The sequence below is a fragment of the Sorex fumeus genome, unplaced genomic scaffold (assembly GCF_029834395.1).
Source record: "Sorex fumeus unplaced genomic scaffold, SorFum_2.1 ptg000014l, whole genome shotgun sequence".
In the NCBI taxonomy this organism is placed as follows: Eukaryota; Metazoa; Chordata; class Mammalia; order Eulipotyphla; family Soricidae; genus Sorex; species Sorex fumeus.
In genome coordinates, this window is record NW_026606071.1 from 37,090,328 (window position 1) to 37,106,772 (window position 16,445).

At 55.7% G+C, this 16,445-nt stretch overlaps 1 protein-coding gene and 1 pseudogene across 1 annotated transcript in view; one reads left to right on the forward strand and one right to left on the reverse strand.

Annotated features, from left to right (window-relative positions):
* Positions 1-11,187, forward strand: part of STK36 (serine/threonine kinase 36) — a 30,146-nt gene extending 18,959 nt beyond the window's left edge. The window contains exons 15-27 of the mRNA XM_056111796.1: positions 1,640-1,790; positions 1,980-2,107; positions 2,644-2,748; positions 3,399-3,497; positions 3,593-3,681; positions 3,967-4,030; positions 4,122-4,232; positions 5,509-5,589; positions 7,409-7,595; positions 7,891-8,038; positions 8,159-8,306; positions 9,149-9,895; positions 10,904-11,187. Coding sequence (XP_055967771.1) covers positions 1,640-1,790; positions 1,980-2,107; positions 2,644-2,748; positions 3,399-3,497; positions 3,593-3,681; positions 3,967-4,030; positions 4,122-4,232; positions 5,509-5,589; positions 7,409-7,595; positions 7,891-8,038; positions 8,159-8,306; positions 9,149-9,895; positions 10,904-11,047 — 2,202 coding nt within the window. The 3' untranslated portion in view covers positions 11,048-11,187. The remainder of the gene's footprint in view (positions 1-1,639; positions 1,791-1,979; positions 2,108-2,643; positions 2,749-3,398; positions 3,498-3,592; positions 3,682-3,966; positions 4,031-4,121; positions 4,233-5,508; positions 5,590-7,408; positions 7,596-7,890; positions 8,039-8,158; positions 8,307-9,148; positions 9,896-10,903) is intronic.
* Positions 11,188-14,737: 3,550 nt separating this feature from the next.
* LOC130021236 (uncharacterized) lies at positions 14,738-14,844 on the reverse strand (annotated as a pseudogene).
* Between the last annotated feature and the right edge of the window lie 1,601 nt (positions 14,845-16,445).

Sequence of the window (16,445 nt, forward strand, 5' to 3'; positions counted from 1 at the left end):
TTGGGACCATACTCTGTGGTATTTAGGGGTTACTCCTGGCTCTGCAGTCAGGAATTACTCCTGGCAGTGCTTGGGGGCCCATATGGGGTGCCAGGGATCAAGCCTGGGTCGGCTGCATGTAAGCCAAACATCCTACCTACACTAACGCTTTGACTCCTGGGTCTCTGAGTCATGACTGCAGCTCTCTGAGAGATAGGGATGGGCACAGAAGGGAACAGCTGGCTATCAGTGTCACACTGGCCATTCTGGGTCCTTTAAGATCTGTTCCTGTCAACTTCAACTAAAAATTGTTGGAGGGGTGGTCAGTGGAGAGATAATACAGTGGTGAGGCTATTTACTTGCCTTGAATGCGACTGACTTGGATTCGATCTCTGGCTCTGCATATGATCTCCTGAGCCCTGCCACGAGAGTTGTTTTTATTGTGGTTTTTTTTTTCGGGGTGGGGAGGGAGGGAAGCACACCCAGCAATGTTCAGGGCTTACTCTTGACCCTACACTCAGGAATTCTTCTGGCGGGGACTATATGGGATGCCAAGGATCAAACCCAGGTCAGCTGTGTGCAAGGCAAAGGCCTATCCCACTGTACTCCCGCTCTGGCCCCAGGAGGGTTGTTTTGGTGGAGGTCACCCTCAGCAGTGCTCAGACTTACATTTAGCTCTGCACTCAGAGACCAGTTCTGGTGGAGCTCAGGGGAACCAATGTAGTAGCAGGGGTTGAGCCCCGGTCCACTGAGTACAGGCATACACCCTGGCTGCTGTCCCATCTCCCCAGCCTCATTCCTGCCTAGCTCACTTTCCTTTCCGTCCCTTCGAGACTGAGCACCTGTTCAGCATCCCCCACTCCTTCAGCTCAGGAAAGTTCTTTTCTGCTTTGGTTTGGGGCTATACCCAGTGGTACTTAGGGACTACTCCCTGGCTCTGCCCTTGGGTTCAGGGACCATGCACGTGCAGGGGTCAGACCCCGGGTTCCACATACAGTGCCTGTGCTCTGCCCACTGAGATCTTTCTGGCACAAGTCAGGAAGCTTTCTTTACACATCTGCCTTGCGGCTCGCAAGCCCAGTGCTTCTCAGCTGAATCTATGCCACGTAAAGTTGGGAGTCGGTTTTCCATACCCCAAAGTTCTGGCTCAGTCAGACTGGGCTGGGACTCAGAAAGTCCCCGGGAAGTCTTATCTTCAAGATCTAGAAACATCTTTTGGAGGAACATCTTGTGAGGGAACAGCTGACCAGAGATGGGGATGGATACCTCAAATTTTGATCTTGAACTATGAAGGCAATTCAGAGGTGTTTTCTGGGCTAGGAATACTAGGAATTAAAGTGCTGACTCCCTGGGTTTCTTGTTTTGTTTTGTTTTCTGAGGGGGGTGGGTGTTCTATACCTGACGGTGCCCAGGGGACTTCTAGCAATCCTTGGGGGTCCATGCAGTGTCTGGGATGGAATCTAGTTAACTACAACATGCAAGACAAAGCAAGTGTTTCCCGCCCCTGCACGCTGCACCCTGCCCCGCCCAATCTCTCCAGTCCTAGGTCCCAGTTTTTTTGTGTTTTTTGTTGGTTTTGTTTTTGCTTTTCTCAGATACTCTCTGGAGTCTCGGTCCTTCCCTGCCATCCGGTTGATGGCTGTGTATGTGTCTTCTACAGTGCTTTGCTGTCCTGTGCGAAGCCATGGACGGCAATGGTGGGGCCATTTCCAAAGCCTTCTACGCCAGCCTGCTGAGCTCACGGCACGCCGTGGTGGACGGGCTCCTGCACGGCCTGACGGTTCTACGGCTGCCCTCCCACAGCCCGCCAGGTAGCCGGCGCTTTGGAGAGCCCAGTCCTCTGCCCGGGCCACGGCCCCGGTCCCCCTGCCGCTTGCCCTGCCGTTCTCCCCAGAGCGCCAGCCCCGGGCAGGTCCCATGGCAGGGCGCTGACAGCACGTGTGGGCACCGGCGTGAGCCTGCCTGGGCCCCGGCCCCTGCTTCTTGGCCTTTCTCCCTAGGAGCCCCCCAGGTGAGCCAGCCACCGCGGGAGCAGAACGAGGACCTGCAGGCCACATTTTCCACAGTGCTGGCGGCCGTGTGCATGGCTCCGGTGGGGATGCCCGGCTGCCTGGAGGCCAAAGAGCAGGTGGGAGCCTCGGGGCGGGGGGCTGGGCATGGGGGCCCCAGGGTCAGGAGGAGGCTTGTCTGCCTCCCGACTCCACGATTCCTCCCTGTGCCCCTTGGAGGCCCTGAAGTAGCCAGCACTGTTGTAGGCTGGAGCCCGCACGTGAGAGCGATGCCCATGCTGCCAGGGCATGGGGTGCTGGAGGGGCGCCCTCCCTTAACCTCGGGCCCAGAGCCCAGAGGCCTTTTTCTTTTTTTTGAAAGCTTGTTAATGTAAGGTTTTGCACATGATGTGGGGTTTTGCGCATGCATATTCGGGGGACCGTCTGAGGCGTGGGGATAGAGCCAGGGCCGACTGTGGGCGAGACGAGGCTGACCCCATATTCTGGCTCTTGGCCTCTCCAGCTCTGGCTTTTTCCCTCCCCGCCCAGAGACCTCAGGCTGCAATAGGACCTCGAGTGTTCTTGGGAAAGCGGGTGGAGGCTGGGGGCAGGCGACCCACAGGGCCATCGAGAGTCCTGTTGAGTCAGGGACTGAGAGTCACGGCCGTGCCTGTAGATCTCGCAGTACGTGGCCGAGCAGCTCACGGAAGACGGCAGCCTGCTGAGGGCATCCCTCGTCTCCGGCCTGCAGCATCCTGTCCTGTGCCTGCCCCTGCTCAAGGTACTGCGCCTGCGTCCGTGAGCCTCACCCAGGACCAGAGGAGACTGGACCCCCTCCCACCCCAGGAGGGCCTTTCTGCTTTTATTTTATTTTTAGTTTTCAGGCCACACCTGGTGATGCTCAAGGGTTATTCCTGGCTCTGCCTGTAGGGATCACTCCTGGTGGAGCTCGGGGGTGGGGGAGGGGGGACCACATGGGTGCCAGGGATCGAACTGAACCTGGGTTCGAGTGAAGCATCCTGTTGCCTTGGCATGTGCCGACCTGGGTTTGGGCCCTTATGGCCCCCTGAGCCCCGCCAGGAGTGATCCCTGAGTGCACGGCCAGGAGTAACCCCTGAGCATCATCAGGTGTGCCCCCCCCCCCAAAAAAAACAAAACAACCAAAAAAGGCTAACGCCCTCTCCATTGTGCTGTTGTTCCGGCATCCCCTCTCTGCTTTTAAATCAGGTGGAATTGTGGTTCGCCCGCCCCCACCTGACCAGAATCTCCTGTCTCTGCTGTCCCTGAGGAGTCCTGGTTGTTCCTGGCCCAGAAAAGCGGAGACACTAGGGTGTGGAGAGGCTTGCCTGCCTCTGTCCAGTCTGCCCTTCAGCAGCAGGGGGTACGGTGGGGGGGGGCGCCCTGCCTCAGGGGAGACTCCCCTCCTCTTAGGTCCTCTACTCCTGCTGCCACGTGAGCGAGCGCTTGTGCCAGCTGCTGGCTCAGGACCCCCTGGCCTGGGAGTCCCTACTGCAGTTGGTCCAGGGTAAGGTAGGTCAGGCGTGCCAGCAGGCTCAGGGGGTAGGTACAGCGGGGTACGCCGCCTTCTTTAGCGGCCACCCTGATGTCTTCGCCTTTCTCTGCAGGTAAAGATGGTGGAGTGTGAAGAGTCCATGGAAGCAACCCTCTACCTCTTGACCCTGCTGGTCATCCGGCTCCAAGATCTGCCTTCTGGGTGAGTACGGCAGTAGGTGTCTCCCCCGCCCTCCACGGGGTGGCCTGTTCCCTGGGAGGGACTGGGAAGAATGTTGTTTTCCCTACCAGGAACAGGCCGTGTGTGTGTGTGTGTGTGTGTGTGTGTGTGTGTGTGTGTGTGTAGGCATGTGTGTATCCTCTGGGCAGGGGTGTGTGTGTGTGTGTGCATGGGCATGTTGTGTGTCCTCTGGGCAGGGGTGTGTGTCTGTGTGTGTGTGTGACCTCCAGATGGGCCCGGGGCATCTCTGGCCGTCCCCTCTTCCAGAATGGAGAAGCTGGGCCCTGAGATCGCCACCCTCTTCACCCGTTCACCTGTCGTCTCCCTTGTGGTGAGCTCTCGGCCGTCCTCTCGGGACAGGGTACGGGGGTGCTGGGTGGTGCGGCCTCTCAGACCGACCCCCTTGCCCCCTGCTCCCCCAGAACGCCGCTGCCTGTCTCCTGGGCCAGCTGGGCCAGCAGGGCGTGGCCTTTCACCTGCGGCCAGCCGAGTGGATCGCCGCGGCCACGCACGCACTGTCGGCCCCCACGGAGGTGAGGGGTGCCCCAGCCAGAGGGCCAGTGTGTGAGGCGCTAGAGGTGGGCGGGGCTGCCCCGACCAATCCTCACGCTCTGTGAGGGTCTTGGGCCATGGAAGGTGCTTCCGGAAGTGCAGCCTCCACTTCTGATGCTCTCCCTTTGTTTCCTTTTATTTTTTTTAAATTTATTTAGATTATTCAAAGCGGAAGGGTGGGGGTGGGGGCAGGGTTGGGGGGGGCACAACTGTCAGTGCTCAGGGGTCATTCCTGGCCGGGCTTCAGAAGACCCTGTATTGCGGGCCAAAACCGTTGTCCGTGTGTAAGCAAGCGCCTTAACCCCAGGGCTCGCTTGCTCTCTCCAGTGCCCTGCTTTGAAAAAGGACATTTTATTCGTTTTGGTCTTGGGGGCCATCCCCAGTAGTGATCAGGTGGCGGGGGCATTTCTGGGCCAGGGCTCAGTAGAGACCCCCCCACCCCGGCAGTTCTTGGGGGACCTTGCGTAGCACTGAACCTTGACCAGGGTCAGTGGTACGCAAGGACCTCTCTCTCTCTTGCCTGCCATTGAAACTTTATTAAATCTTTTGGTTTGTGGGCTACTCCTGGCATCGTGCTCAGAGCCTGCTCCCAGTAGTGCTCGAGGGATCATCCTGTGCCGGTGCTTAGAGGCCTCCTGCCTTCAAAGCGCACACTTTTTCCATTGAGCTCTTTCCCAGACCCTGCTCCTTTGGGGGCGGGGGCGGGGGGGGCACACCCGCTATGCTCAGGGCTTGCTCCTGGCTCTGCACTCAGTGATCACTCCTGGCTGTGCTCCAGGGACCATGTGCGGTTCCAGGGATCAAACCCTGGTCAGCCTCATGCAAGGCAAGTGCCCTACCTGCTCAGCTATCACTCTGGCCGGGCCCTGCTGCTTTAAGCTTTAAAAACAAAGGGTACGGGGCCTGGAGAAACGGTTACAGTGGGTAGGAACAATTACCTTGCACACAGCCGGTCCAGGTTCTATCCCCGACATACCATATGGGCCCCTGAGCACTTCCAGGAGTGATCCCTGAGTGCAAAGCCCGGAGTCAACCCTGAGCATCACCAGGTGTGGCCCCCAAAAGCAAATATAAAATATATATATATATTTTTTTTTTTAAACTTAAGTGGGTAGAGGAGGGAATAAGTCTCGTGCTCTCCCATTGCCTCCTGTCTGTGACAAGCTCTTCCTGCCGTCTGAGCGCCGAGCGCCGCGTGCACGGGCCCCAAGGCCCCGCTCTCCTCTCGGCCCCTACCTGCTGGCTTCCTCCCGCCAGGTCCAGCTGACTCCGCCGGGTGGCTGTGGCTTCTACGACGGCCTCCTCGTCCTCCTGCTGCAGCTCTTCAGCCAAGAACAGGTACATCCCAAAGGGGTGAGAAAGAAATTGGGCGTTTGCAGGTGCCAGGGATCAAACCCCAGTCGGCCACATGCAAGGCAGGCGCCGTACCCTCTGTACTCTGGTGCCGGCCCAATTCTTGTGTGTGTGTGTGTGTGTGTGTGTGTGTGTGTGTGTGTGTGTGTATGTGCGCGCGCGCTTTTTGGGTCACACCTGGCGATGCACAGGGGTTACTCCTGGCTCTGCACTCAGAAGTTACTCCTGGCGGTGCTCAGGGGACCATATGGGATCCTGGGAATCAAACCTGGGTCAACTGCATGCAAGGCAAACGCCCTACCTGGTGTGCTATCACTCCAACCACCCAGTTCTTATTCTTAATTTGTTTGGATTTTGGAACCACACCCAATGGCACCCGAGGACTATTCCCGGCTCTGTGTTCAGGAATGAGCCCTGGTGGTATTCCAAGGAACCACATGCGGTGCTGGGAATTACACTAGGGTCAGTGGCATGCAAAGCCAGCACCTTAACCTCTGTACAGTCTCTCTGGCCCCAAGCTGTCTTATTTTCACCCTGCCCCTCCCCTTTGTGGCTGCCCTGCTGCCTGGGGTCCCACTCTCCCAGGTGTGGCAGTCACACATGTCCTGGCCGGACCCCCTGGGGGCTTCACATCAGGTGGCGGTACTGGCACTACCCCCTTTTTATTGTGGTGTGGGGTCTCCAGAGGGCTGCCCTTTTTGGCTTTGTGCCAGGGTATGGGGCAGGGCGCACACATCTGCTCACCAAAGGGCACGCTTTTTGGCAGTTCAGCTCACCTGGAGTCACACCTCTCTGGTGTCGGTTGGACCAGGAGTCACTCACAGTGCTGAGGGGTGGGGGTGGGGGGTTCACTGGTGGCGGCTGAACTTCCAGACCCGACACCAGTGGCCAGGACTGTGCTTGGCATGTGCGCTGCGTCAGGGATTGAACTTGCCATTGCCTACTGACAAAGCAATCTGCCGATGCACCGCCTGACTCCTTGCTCTGGGCTATCAGTATATTCCCTACGTGTGTGGGGTTCCAGGAAATCAAACCCAGAGACTCACATGGGCAAGGCAAGTGCTCCACCAGTCGCTAAGGGTTCTCTCGGGAGCTACCGCAAAGCTGTCCCTTCTGGGTTCCAGCAGACGTGCACAGGGCAGGTTTGAGAGGTGAGAGGCCGAAAACATGATAGTAAAGGGAAGTCGGGCAGACTGGAGAGAGAGTCCAGCGGGTAGGGCGCTTGCCTTGCTCATGGCTGACCCAGAACCCCATATGGTCCAGGATTGCTCTCTGAGCACTATGTCAGATGTAAGCTCTGAGCATCACTGGGTGTGGCCCCAAAACAAAAACAATAGGACAGAAAGGGAACCCAGGCCATGGGGACTCGGAGAAAGCCAAAAGGACTTCTCTTCCCTTTGTTTTTTGAGGGCAGGGGTTGCAGTCCTTGGTGGAGGATCTGGAACTGGGGGTGGAACCTGAGTCCACTATGTGCACTCGCTCAGCCCACAGCGCCATCCATCTGGCCCCGGAGGAGTTGCTCCTGGGGCTGTATCCCTCGCTGCTCAAAGATGAGAGTGAGGGGCTGGAGCAATAGCACAGCGGGTAGGGTGTTTGCCTTGCATGTGGCTGACCCAGGTTCGATTCCCAGCATCCCATATGGTCCCCTGAGCACTGCTAGGGGTGATTCCTGAGTGCAGAACCAGGAGTAGCCCCTGTGCATCCCCGGGTGTGACCCAAAAAGCAAAAAAAAAAAAAAAAAAAAAAAAAGACCCTTCCTCCCCCTCCCCACCCGCTGACTTGGACCCCTCACCCCCGCCTTCAGTCTCGACTCCAGCAGGGCCAGGGAGGCCCAGTCAGGGACTTGATCAGCTCGGAAATGTGGACCATTCTGTGGCAACGCCTGTGGCTGGCGCTGCGGATCCCCACAGTGTCCCCGCAGGAAGAGGAGCCGCCCCCTCTCCCGGGAGCAGAACGTCCCCAGCCAAACTGGGTGCTCATCTCGCCTCACGGTATCCCTCCATCACCCGGGCGGGCCCTGGATGCGGGTGGGCGGGTCTTACCCTCCCTCCCCAGGAGGCAGCCTGGAGCTGGGGGAGGTGGTTCTCGGGACTGGAGCATTTGCTTGCATGCAGGGAACCCCAACTCCAGTCACCCCAGCGCCCCCCAGGCCCTTAAGGCTCTCCTATACCCACCCCCAGCACCCTGCCCAGGAACAGCCTCCTTGCAGGCCCCGGGTGGGCGCTGGACATGCTCAGGCGTGGTAGGGCTGGGCTCACTCGGGACCTCCCTTCTGGGCGCTTGCAGGCATGGTGGCCCTGCTGAGCCTGGCCATGAGCGCCTTCTCCCAGGAGCCCCAGCTGTGCCTGAACCACCTGTCCCAGCGCGGAAGTCTGCTCATGGCCACCCTGGAGCACCTGCTTTCCCCAGGCTTCCTGCAGCAGCTGGGCCAGGCGTGAGTGAGCACATGCAGGGACAGGGTAGATGCCGTGGGACTGGGGAGGACACCGCTGCCAGCTGGGGCGGAATGGGAGAACGGGCCGGCCCGAACTGTTTCCCACTCTCGCCGCTGCAGACACCGTGGGGCTGAGTTTCTCCCCGTCCTGGTACTCTCCACCTGCCAGCTCCTCTGCTTCCCCTTTGCCCTGGACGTGGACGCGGAGCTCCTGGAAGGTATCTTGACTGACCTCACCAACGCGCATGTCGCGACCCACCTGCTGCAGGTACCTGGGAAATTCCCCGGGCCAGTGTGTATGTGGGGTTGTATGAGGAGGGCTTGGGGAGAGGATTCACCCTGAACTGTCCCAGGGTTTTCTCAAAGCCCCCTAGAGGGAGGGAGCAAACATTCAGGCCCCGGCAGAGGCTGTGATTGGAGCAAGGGGAGTGGGGGTGCTGGGGCGCCCCCCCTGCCCATCCCCCAGCATGCTGCTGCAACTGGCTTGAGCTGCCTCATGTGGGCAGGAGTCACTTCCCTGGCAGTTCTTGGCATTGGACAGTGAGCAGGTCTGAGGAGGCAGTGGGAGGCCAGAGAGATGGGAGGGCAGGGGAGCCAATCCCGGTTCAATCCCTGCCACCACTTAAGAGTCCCCCGCAAGTCCCCATCAAGGGTGATCCCTGAGCAAAGAGCAGTCTGCAGGCACTACTGAGTAGGGCCCAAGGCCTCCCCTCCACCTCCCGCAAAGTGACGAGACAGAGGGGCAGAGGCCTCCAAGCGTGACCCGTCCCTGGGGCCCCCCTGTGGAGTGGTGTGTGTGATTTTTTTTTTTTTTTTTTTTTGCTTTTTGGGTCACACCCAGCGATGCACAGGGATTACTCCTGGTTTGTGCACTCAGGAATTACTCCTGGCTGTGCTCAGGGGACCATATGGGATGCTGGGAATAGAACCCGGGTTGGGCCGCGTGCAAGGCAAATGCCCTACCCGCTGTGCTATCACTCCAGCCCCCTGGAGTGGTGTGTTGAGGATCAGTTTTGCTGGCTCTCATCCCCGGGCTTCTCTCTCTCGGGGTGGGGGAGGTACTGGACTTCGGGTGCTCTAGTGGTTGTGCATTGTCTCCCCGAACACCAGGCCTGCTGCCATCATCTTCCGCTGGCCCAGGTCGAGCTGCCCGTCAGCCTCCTGTCGCGCCTGGCTCTCATGGACCTTGCCTCGCTCCACCAGTTTGTGGCAGCTGTGGCGGCCTCCCCTCAGGCCAGCCTGGCCTTCCTGTCCGCTGCACTCCTGAGCGACCACCCCCTGCTGGCCGCCGACCTGCTCTCCCTGCTGGCCCACACAGCCCGGGTCCTGCCACCGGCGCACTTGTCCTTTGTCCAGGAGCTCCTGGCCGGCCCCGAGGAGTCCTACAGGCCCCTGCGCAGCCTCCTGGGCCACGCCGATACGCCCGTGCGTGCCCGCACCTACGGGCTGCTGGGACACTTGCTGCAGCACAGCAGGGCCCTGCGGGGGGCGCTGCAGAGCCAGGCGGGCCTGCTTAGCCTGCTGCTCCTGGGGCTCAGGGACAAGGACCCCAGCGTGCGGCGCAGCGCCAGCTTCGCGGTGGGCAACGCCACCTACCAGGCGGGGCCCCTGCGGCTGGCCCTGGCCGCAGCCATCCCTGGCTTCACCAAGCTGCTGGGGGACCCCCAGGCTGGCATCCGGCGCAACTCTGCGTCAGCCCTGGGCAACTTGGGCTCCGAGGGCTTGGGGGAGGAGCTGCTCCAGTGCCAGGTCCCCCAGCGGCTCCTTAGGGTGGCGTGCGGGGACCCCCAGCCCAGCGTCAAGGAAGCTGCCCTCATCGCCCTGCGGAGCCTCTGCCAGGAACCCTGTGTCCACCAGGTACCTCCAGGGTTGGTTGATGGGGTGGGGCGAGACTGGGTTTCCGGGTGTTTGAGGAGTTGGAGTGTCTAGAAACTTGGGCTGTGCCTAGTCTGGGAACTGGAAGCCAGGGAAGGGTCTCTAAGATGTGATCAGTTAACATCTCACTTCCAGTCTGGGGACTGGGTGGGCGGTGCCTGGGATCACGGTGCCCCTGTGGCCAGCTACTTGGGCGGCACAAGGTCAGGAGCTCATACAGCCCCCCTCCCCCCAGGGCAGGAATGATAATACAGTGGGTAGGGAGCTTCCCTGGAATACAGTGACCTGGGTTTGATCCCTGGCATCCCAAATGGTCTCCCAAAACCCTGCTCAAAGTGGTTCCTGGGCATCACGAGGTGGGGTCCCCCCTCCAAAAAAATAAATAAATAAACCACTGCGCTGTGAAAATTTACATTCTTGAGGCAAACAGAGAATACCTTCCCAGTGGCACCGGGGTCCTCCTACGCATCTTGAGCTGCTTCCCCATCCTCTGTTTTCTTCTTCTGTGGACTCCCAAGCAGTGCTCATGAGGTCCAGGGACCCCACTGGTGATTCTCGTCCATCCGGGCTGTGGGTTCAGTTCAGAAGCTTGAGGATGTGACACTGCCCAGGATCCTGCGGTGGGGGAATACCCAGGCTACCCGGGTGATGCTAGGGACCATCAGGGCCCCACCCACCGGTGCTGAGGCTATACTGTGTGATGCTCAGAGGACCACATGGTGCTAGGAATAAGACCAGGTCAACACCTTAACATCTGTAGTCTACACACACACACACACACACACACACACACACACACACACATACACACTCCCTTTCCGAGGAAACATGGAGGGGTCTCACGATAGTTGGAAGTCCATCATCAAGGGTGAAAGGGACACAGACCTCTCGACCTGGGGCTCCTCACTGGAAGCTTTCTCCCCCGCAGGAAGTGCTGGGTCCAGTGAGTGTCCCCCACAGGTCTGCTGACATCCCCGCTCTCTCCGGCAGGTGTTGGTGTCCCTCGGTGCCAGTGAGAAGTTAGCCCTGCTCGCCCTGGGCCCCCATTTCCTGCCACCCAGCGAGCCTCGGCCGGCCTCCGCCAAGCACTGCAGGAAACTCATCCACCTCCTGAGGCCAGCCCACAGAACGTGATCCCAGTCTCTCTGGGCTGCTACCACCCCACTGTGCCCCACTCTTGCCAAATATTCCTTTTTTCCCCCCAACACAACAAGCCACCAACTCCACTGTGAGCTACAGAGATGCAAAAAAACAAAAACCAAAAAATCAAAAAAAAAAAAAAAAAGAGAGAGAGAGAGAAATAAGCTTTCAACTCTACGGATCAGAGAATGAGAAACTAGCAGAGATTTATGGATAAAGCTCTTTTTTTTGCCCTCAGATTGACAATGTTCTACCCAGCAGTAAACATTATCGTTGGTGCCAGAGAGAGTCCTTATTCTCAACCCTCGGGGCGATTTTGCCAATTATGTGCCTTTAACCTGCACAGCTGCCAGCCCTCCTCAGGGAAGCGGCTTTGTCCACTGGGAGCTCCTTTGTCCCCATCAAGCTGAAGACAGCCTGTCTTTGCCTCTCAGCCTTAGGCTGTGGGGATAAATGCCCCCCAGGGTCCTGCCTTTACACACACAGGCGTGAGGCGGGAGTGTCAGTCTCACATTTATTTTGGATAGTTCTGTTTATAAACGTGTAATGAAAACTGCCTCATCCTCCTCGGAGCTGCTGGGGTCCGCCTCCCAAGAGGGGCTGACACCCCGGGCACTTTGCACACGTGACCCCAGCTTGAGAGTGTCTTTCCAGTTTATCTGCCTTCCTGCTTTATCCACCCCTATTGCACTACATGGACTCGCCTGTTTGCCAGCCGTGGCCAGTGGAGCTGAAAGAAAAGGCTCGGATAAGCTGCGAGGTGGATGAATTGGGAAGCTTTGAGCTCACAGACAAGTGAGGAGTTTGAAGTAGAGGATCCCCATGGAGTGGGGAGCCCAGCCTCTTAGGAGGAAGCGGGGTGGGGGGGAAGGCTGGACAGACCCATTAGTTGAACTCCAACACCAGCCGGTAACTTACAGAGAGGCAAGACTCATACCAGATGTCCTGGAACAAACTCCCGAGGGCCCCAGTTATCCCCGCACATAGAAGAAGCAGGCACTTTTTTTTTTTTTTTTTTTTTTTTTTTTGCTTTTTGGGTCATACCCGGCAATGCACAGGGGGTTACTCCTGGCTCTGCACTCCTGGCGGTGCTCAGGGGACCATATGGGATGCTGAGAGTCAAACCCGGGTCGGCCGCGTGCAAAGCAAATGCCCTACCCGCTGTGCTATCTTCTCCAGCCCAGCAGGCTACTTTTTTATTCTTAAATTTAGGTTGTTTCATAAATGGAAGATGCATGGTGCATGCATGTACTTGGTTTTGGGTTGTTTTGGGTTTGGGGGACATACCCAGTGGAGCTTAGGGGCTATCAAAGACCAGCTTTGGGGCCTGGCTCTGTGCTCAGGGGACCATATGTGGTGGCAGGGACAGAACCAAGATCCACTGCCTACAAGGCAAGTGTAATGAAAACTGTATTTTTTCAAACTTTACTTAAACAGCATGATTTACAAAATTGTTCCCCAGGGGCTGGAGCGATAGCACAGAGGGTAGGGCGTTTGCCTTGCACGCAGCTGACCCGGGTTCTATTCCGAGCATCCCATATGGTCCCCTGAGCACCACCAGGAGTAATTCCTGAGTGCAGAGCCAGGAGTAACCCCTGAGCATCGCCGGGTGTGATCCAAAAAGCAAAAAAAAAAAATTGTTCCCCATACAGTTGTTTCGGGTATTCAATATTCCAACACCTGTCCCCCACTAGTGTGCTCTTCCCTCCACCAATGTCCCTAGCTTCCCACCTTCCCCCCCTTCCCCGCAAGCAAATCAATTTATATTGTTACAACATAAATCTTGCAATGGTGGTGCTAGAGTCATGACCTGAGGGTTTACTGAGCTGTTAGGTGTGAGTTGGGCCTTCTGGGTTTTTGTTTTAACTCAGTGAGTTTAGTGGGCTTCTACCCAATTTTCCCATCTTCTTTTCTTTCTTCTGGGCCAGCTCTGTGAAGTTGGAAGGTGTCGCGTGGCCACATTATGTCGCTGCATACTTCAATTGCAGGTGTCTTTCTAGCCTCTCTGAAATTGGGCGTTTTCTCTGGCAACAGTGAGGGCAGATGTGGCTGGTTGGAATACAGGGACTTGGCAGGGAAGGGATTCGCTCAGGCTCGAGTTCTTGGCCCGTGGCCACTGGGTCTACCTGGGCTAACTCAGCTGCTGGGTCTCTCTGAGGTCCTGAAGCTGGACCATTTCTCTGGCAGCGACTGGTTTTTGGGCTAAACTCAACTGTGCCCAGGGCTTACTCCTGGCTCTGCACTCAGGGATCACTCCTGGTGGGGCTCTGGGGTTCAGATGTGGTTTCAGGAATGGAACCTGGGTGGTTGCAGACAAAGCAAGTGCCCTACTCACTGTACTGTTGTTCCAGCCCCCCTCTTTTAAAAAAATTATTTTGTTTTGGAGCCACATCTGGCAGTGCTCAGGCTCTGTGCTCAGGGATGACTCCTGGTGGTGCTTAAGTGACCATATGGGGTGCCAGGGATCAAACCTGGTGTGCAAGGCTAACAGCCTTCCTGTTGTACTATTGCTACAATCTCAGTCTTATTGTTCTAAGGCTGCACCCAGTGGTGCTTGGGAGCTACTCTTCATGGTGCTAGAGACCTTTGACCGTGCAATGCTAGGGTTCACATCTGGGGTTCAAACCTGAGACTGGGGCTCCTGATTGTAAATTCAGTCTGTAGAGCTCTTTCCTGCCCAATGTGTGTGTGTGTATATAAATATATATATATACACATATATACATATGTATATGAAATGTCACTGTCCTCCTGTTGTTCATTGATTTGTTCGAGCGAGCCCAGTAACGTCTCCATTGTGAGACTTGTGGTTACTGTGTTTGGCATATCGAATACGTCACGGGTAGCTTGCCAGGCTTTGCCATGCGGGCGAGATACTCTCGGTAGCTTGCCAGGCTCTTCGAGAGGGGCAGAGGAATCGAACTCGGGTCGGCCATGTTGGCTGTGTGTAAGGCAAATGCCCTACCCACTGTGCTATAGCTCCAGCCCATATATATAGATATAGATATATAGATATAGCACCGCACTGCACTGTCCTGTTGTTCATAGATTGCTCAAGCGGACCCAGTAACGTCTCCACTGTGAGAATTATTGTTACTGTGTTTTTTGGCATATCGAATACGCACGTCACGGGGAGCCTACCAGGCTTTGCTGTGCGGGCGAGATACTCTCAGTAGCTTGCCAGGCTCTCCAAGAGGGTTGGAGGAATTGAACCCGGGTCACCTGGGTTGGCTGCATGCAAGGCAAATGCCTTACCCGCTGTGCTATCACTCCAACCCATATATATATATATATATATATATATATATATACATATATATTATATAAAATATTTTTTTCATGAAACCAGACTACATCCTCTCCCTCTTCCAAAGGAAGAGAAGAAAATAATCATTGATGGTAAAACACCATTTTGGGGCTGGAGCGATAGTCTAGCAGGGAGGGCATTTTCCTTGCATGCAACCCACCAGATTCAATCTCCAGCATCCCATATGGTCCCCCAAGCAGGAGTAATTCCTGAGTTGCAGAGCTAGGAGTAACCCTTTAACCATTGCCAGATGTGACCCCAAAAGCCAAAAAAAGGGGGGGGGTAAAACAGTAAAAAGACTGATATATTTTTGCATGCAGGAATCAGTTTCAAGTTTGAAACCCCAAATGTGAACCTCAGCACTGCATGGTCCAAGGTCCCCACCTGTAACTGGCTTTACTATCAGGAGGATGCTCTGGCTCTACACGATCAGAGAACTCCTCTGGTAATGAACTATAGAAATGATCCCTGAAAGTATAGTCTAATGTGCTTATATTTTTACGAAGGGTGTTACTTAGTTCTCTTCTATGCCCACTCTATATGTATTTTAGCCAAAGTAGCACTTTGCTCCCTGAAACTCCCCAGAGATCACAGCCATTTTCTCCTGTCCAAATTATTTTAATTCAACTCACCTATGTGTATTGAGTCCGTCTTATGTGTCTAAACCTGTTCTAAGCCCTGGAGACAAAGTTCTATGCTTATCAGTAATAGACTTTCTGTTCTGGTGCAGTGACTGTGGGGCAGGAAGAACTGTAATTCAGATATGTGAATTACATACAGTATGTCAGATGGTGATCAATATTCTGGTGAAAGGCCGAGGAAGGAGGATGAGTGAGAGTTGGATGTGCGGGTCACCCTTGCTGAGAAGGTGAGGTCTAAGCAAAGACCAGAAGGAGATGAGGGAATGGGCAAAGTCTTCAGTTCAGAGAAAAAGATCGCTTCAAAGGCTGGGAGAGAGAAGATGCCTGCTGGCTTGAGGACCCCCAGGAAAGGCTGCATTAGAAGAAGTATTGAAGGCAGAGAATAGGGAGTGGCCAGGAGACAGAGGCTTGCAGTACTGCTACTGAAAGGGCATAGGTATATCCTTTTACCTCCTTTCAGTGCTGATTTCTTTTCCAGAGGGATCATTTCCAGCTATCATTATAGTGGTCCCTTATTTGTCCTAACACCCCCCCAGACCCGTCCTCCCCTACCGCACCACCCCCCCTCTGCCACTTGTGGCAAGCTTCGTACCGTGGACTAGACCTCCTGGCCCTTGTTTCTACTGTTCTTGGGTGTTAATCTCGTACTGTGTTTTGGGTATTCCACAAATGAGTATCCTGACCGTTTGTCTGTCCCTCTCCTTCTAACTCATTTCTTTTCAAAAAAATTAATTTTTAAATTGAATCACAGTGAGATACACAGTTACAAAGTTGTTCATGATTGTGTTTCAGTCATATAATGTTCCAACATCCGTCCCTTCACCAGTCTACATTTCCCACCACCAGTGGTCCCAGTTTCCCTTTGAATAATTTCACTCTGCTGTGCTCTTTGAGAGGGGCTCACTGTAACCAGCTCACGTAGTGACTGGGGACTTAGACTCCCTTTTACTTAAGACAGAGAATCCTTCTACATCCACATGGGTTTTGGGGAGACTTCTCTTTTCCTTATGGTACTAAAGGATGCATCAGTCCCATCTCATATATATATTCCCTGTCCTAGAACCGAGCTTTCCCCCAGGGTCCCTGATGCAATTTAATGGAGGATGGGATAAGAAACCAAGATCTGGGTTCTCCAAGTGTTTGCTGCTACTGGGTGTTTGTTGTAGGTTTTTTTTTTTTTTTTGGGTCACACCTGGCGACGCACAGAGGTTACTACTGGCTCTGCACTCGGGAGTTACTCCTGGCGGTGCTCAGGGGACCATATGGGATGCTGGGAATCAAACCTGGGTCGGCCGTGTGCAAGGCAGACACCCTACCCGCTGTGCTATCTCTGCACCCCCTGCTGTAGTATTTTTATTGATTTATTTTTGGATTGGGGGCCCCATCTGGCCGTGGTCAGGCAGTTTCTCCCAGCAATACTCAGGGGACCTGGGTTGAACCCAGG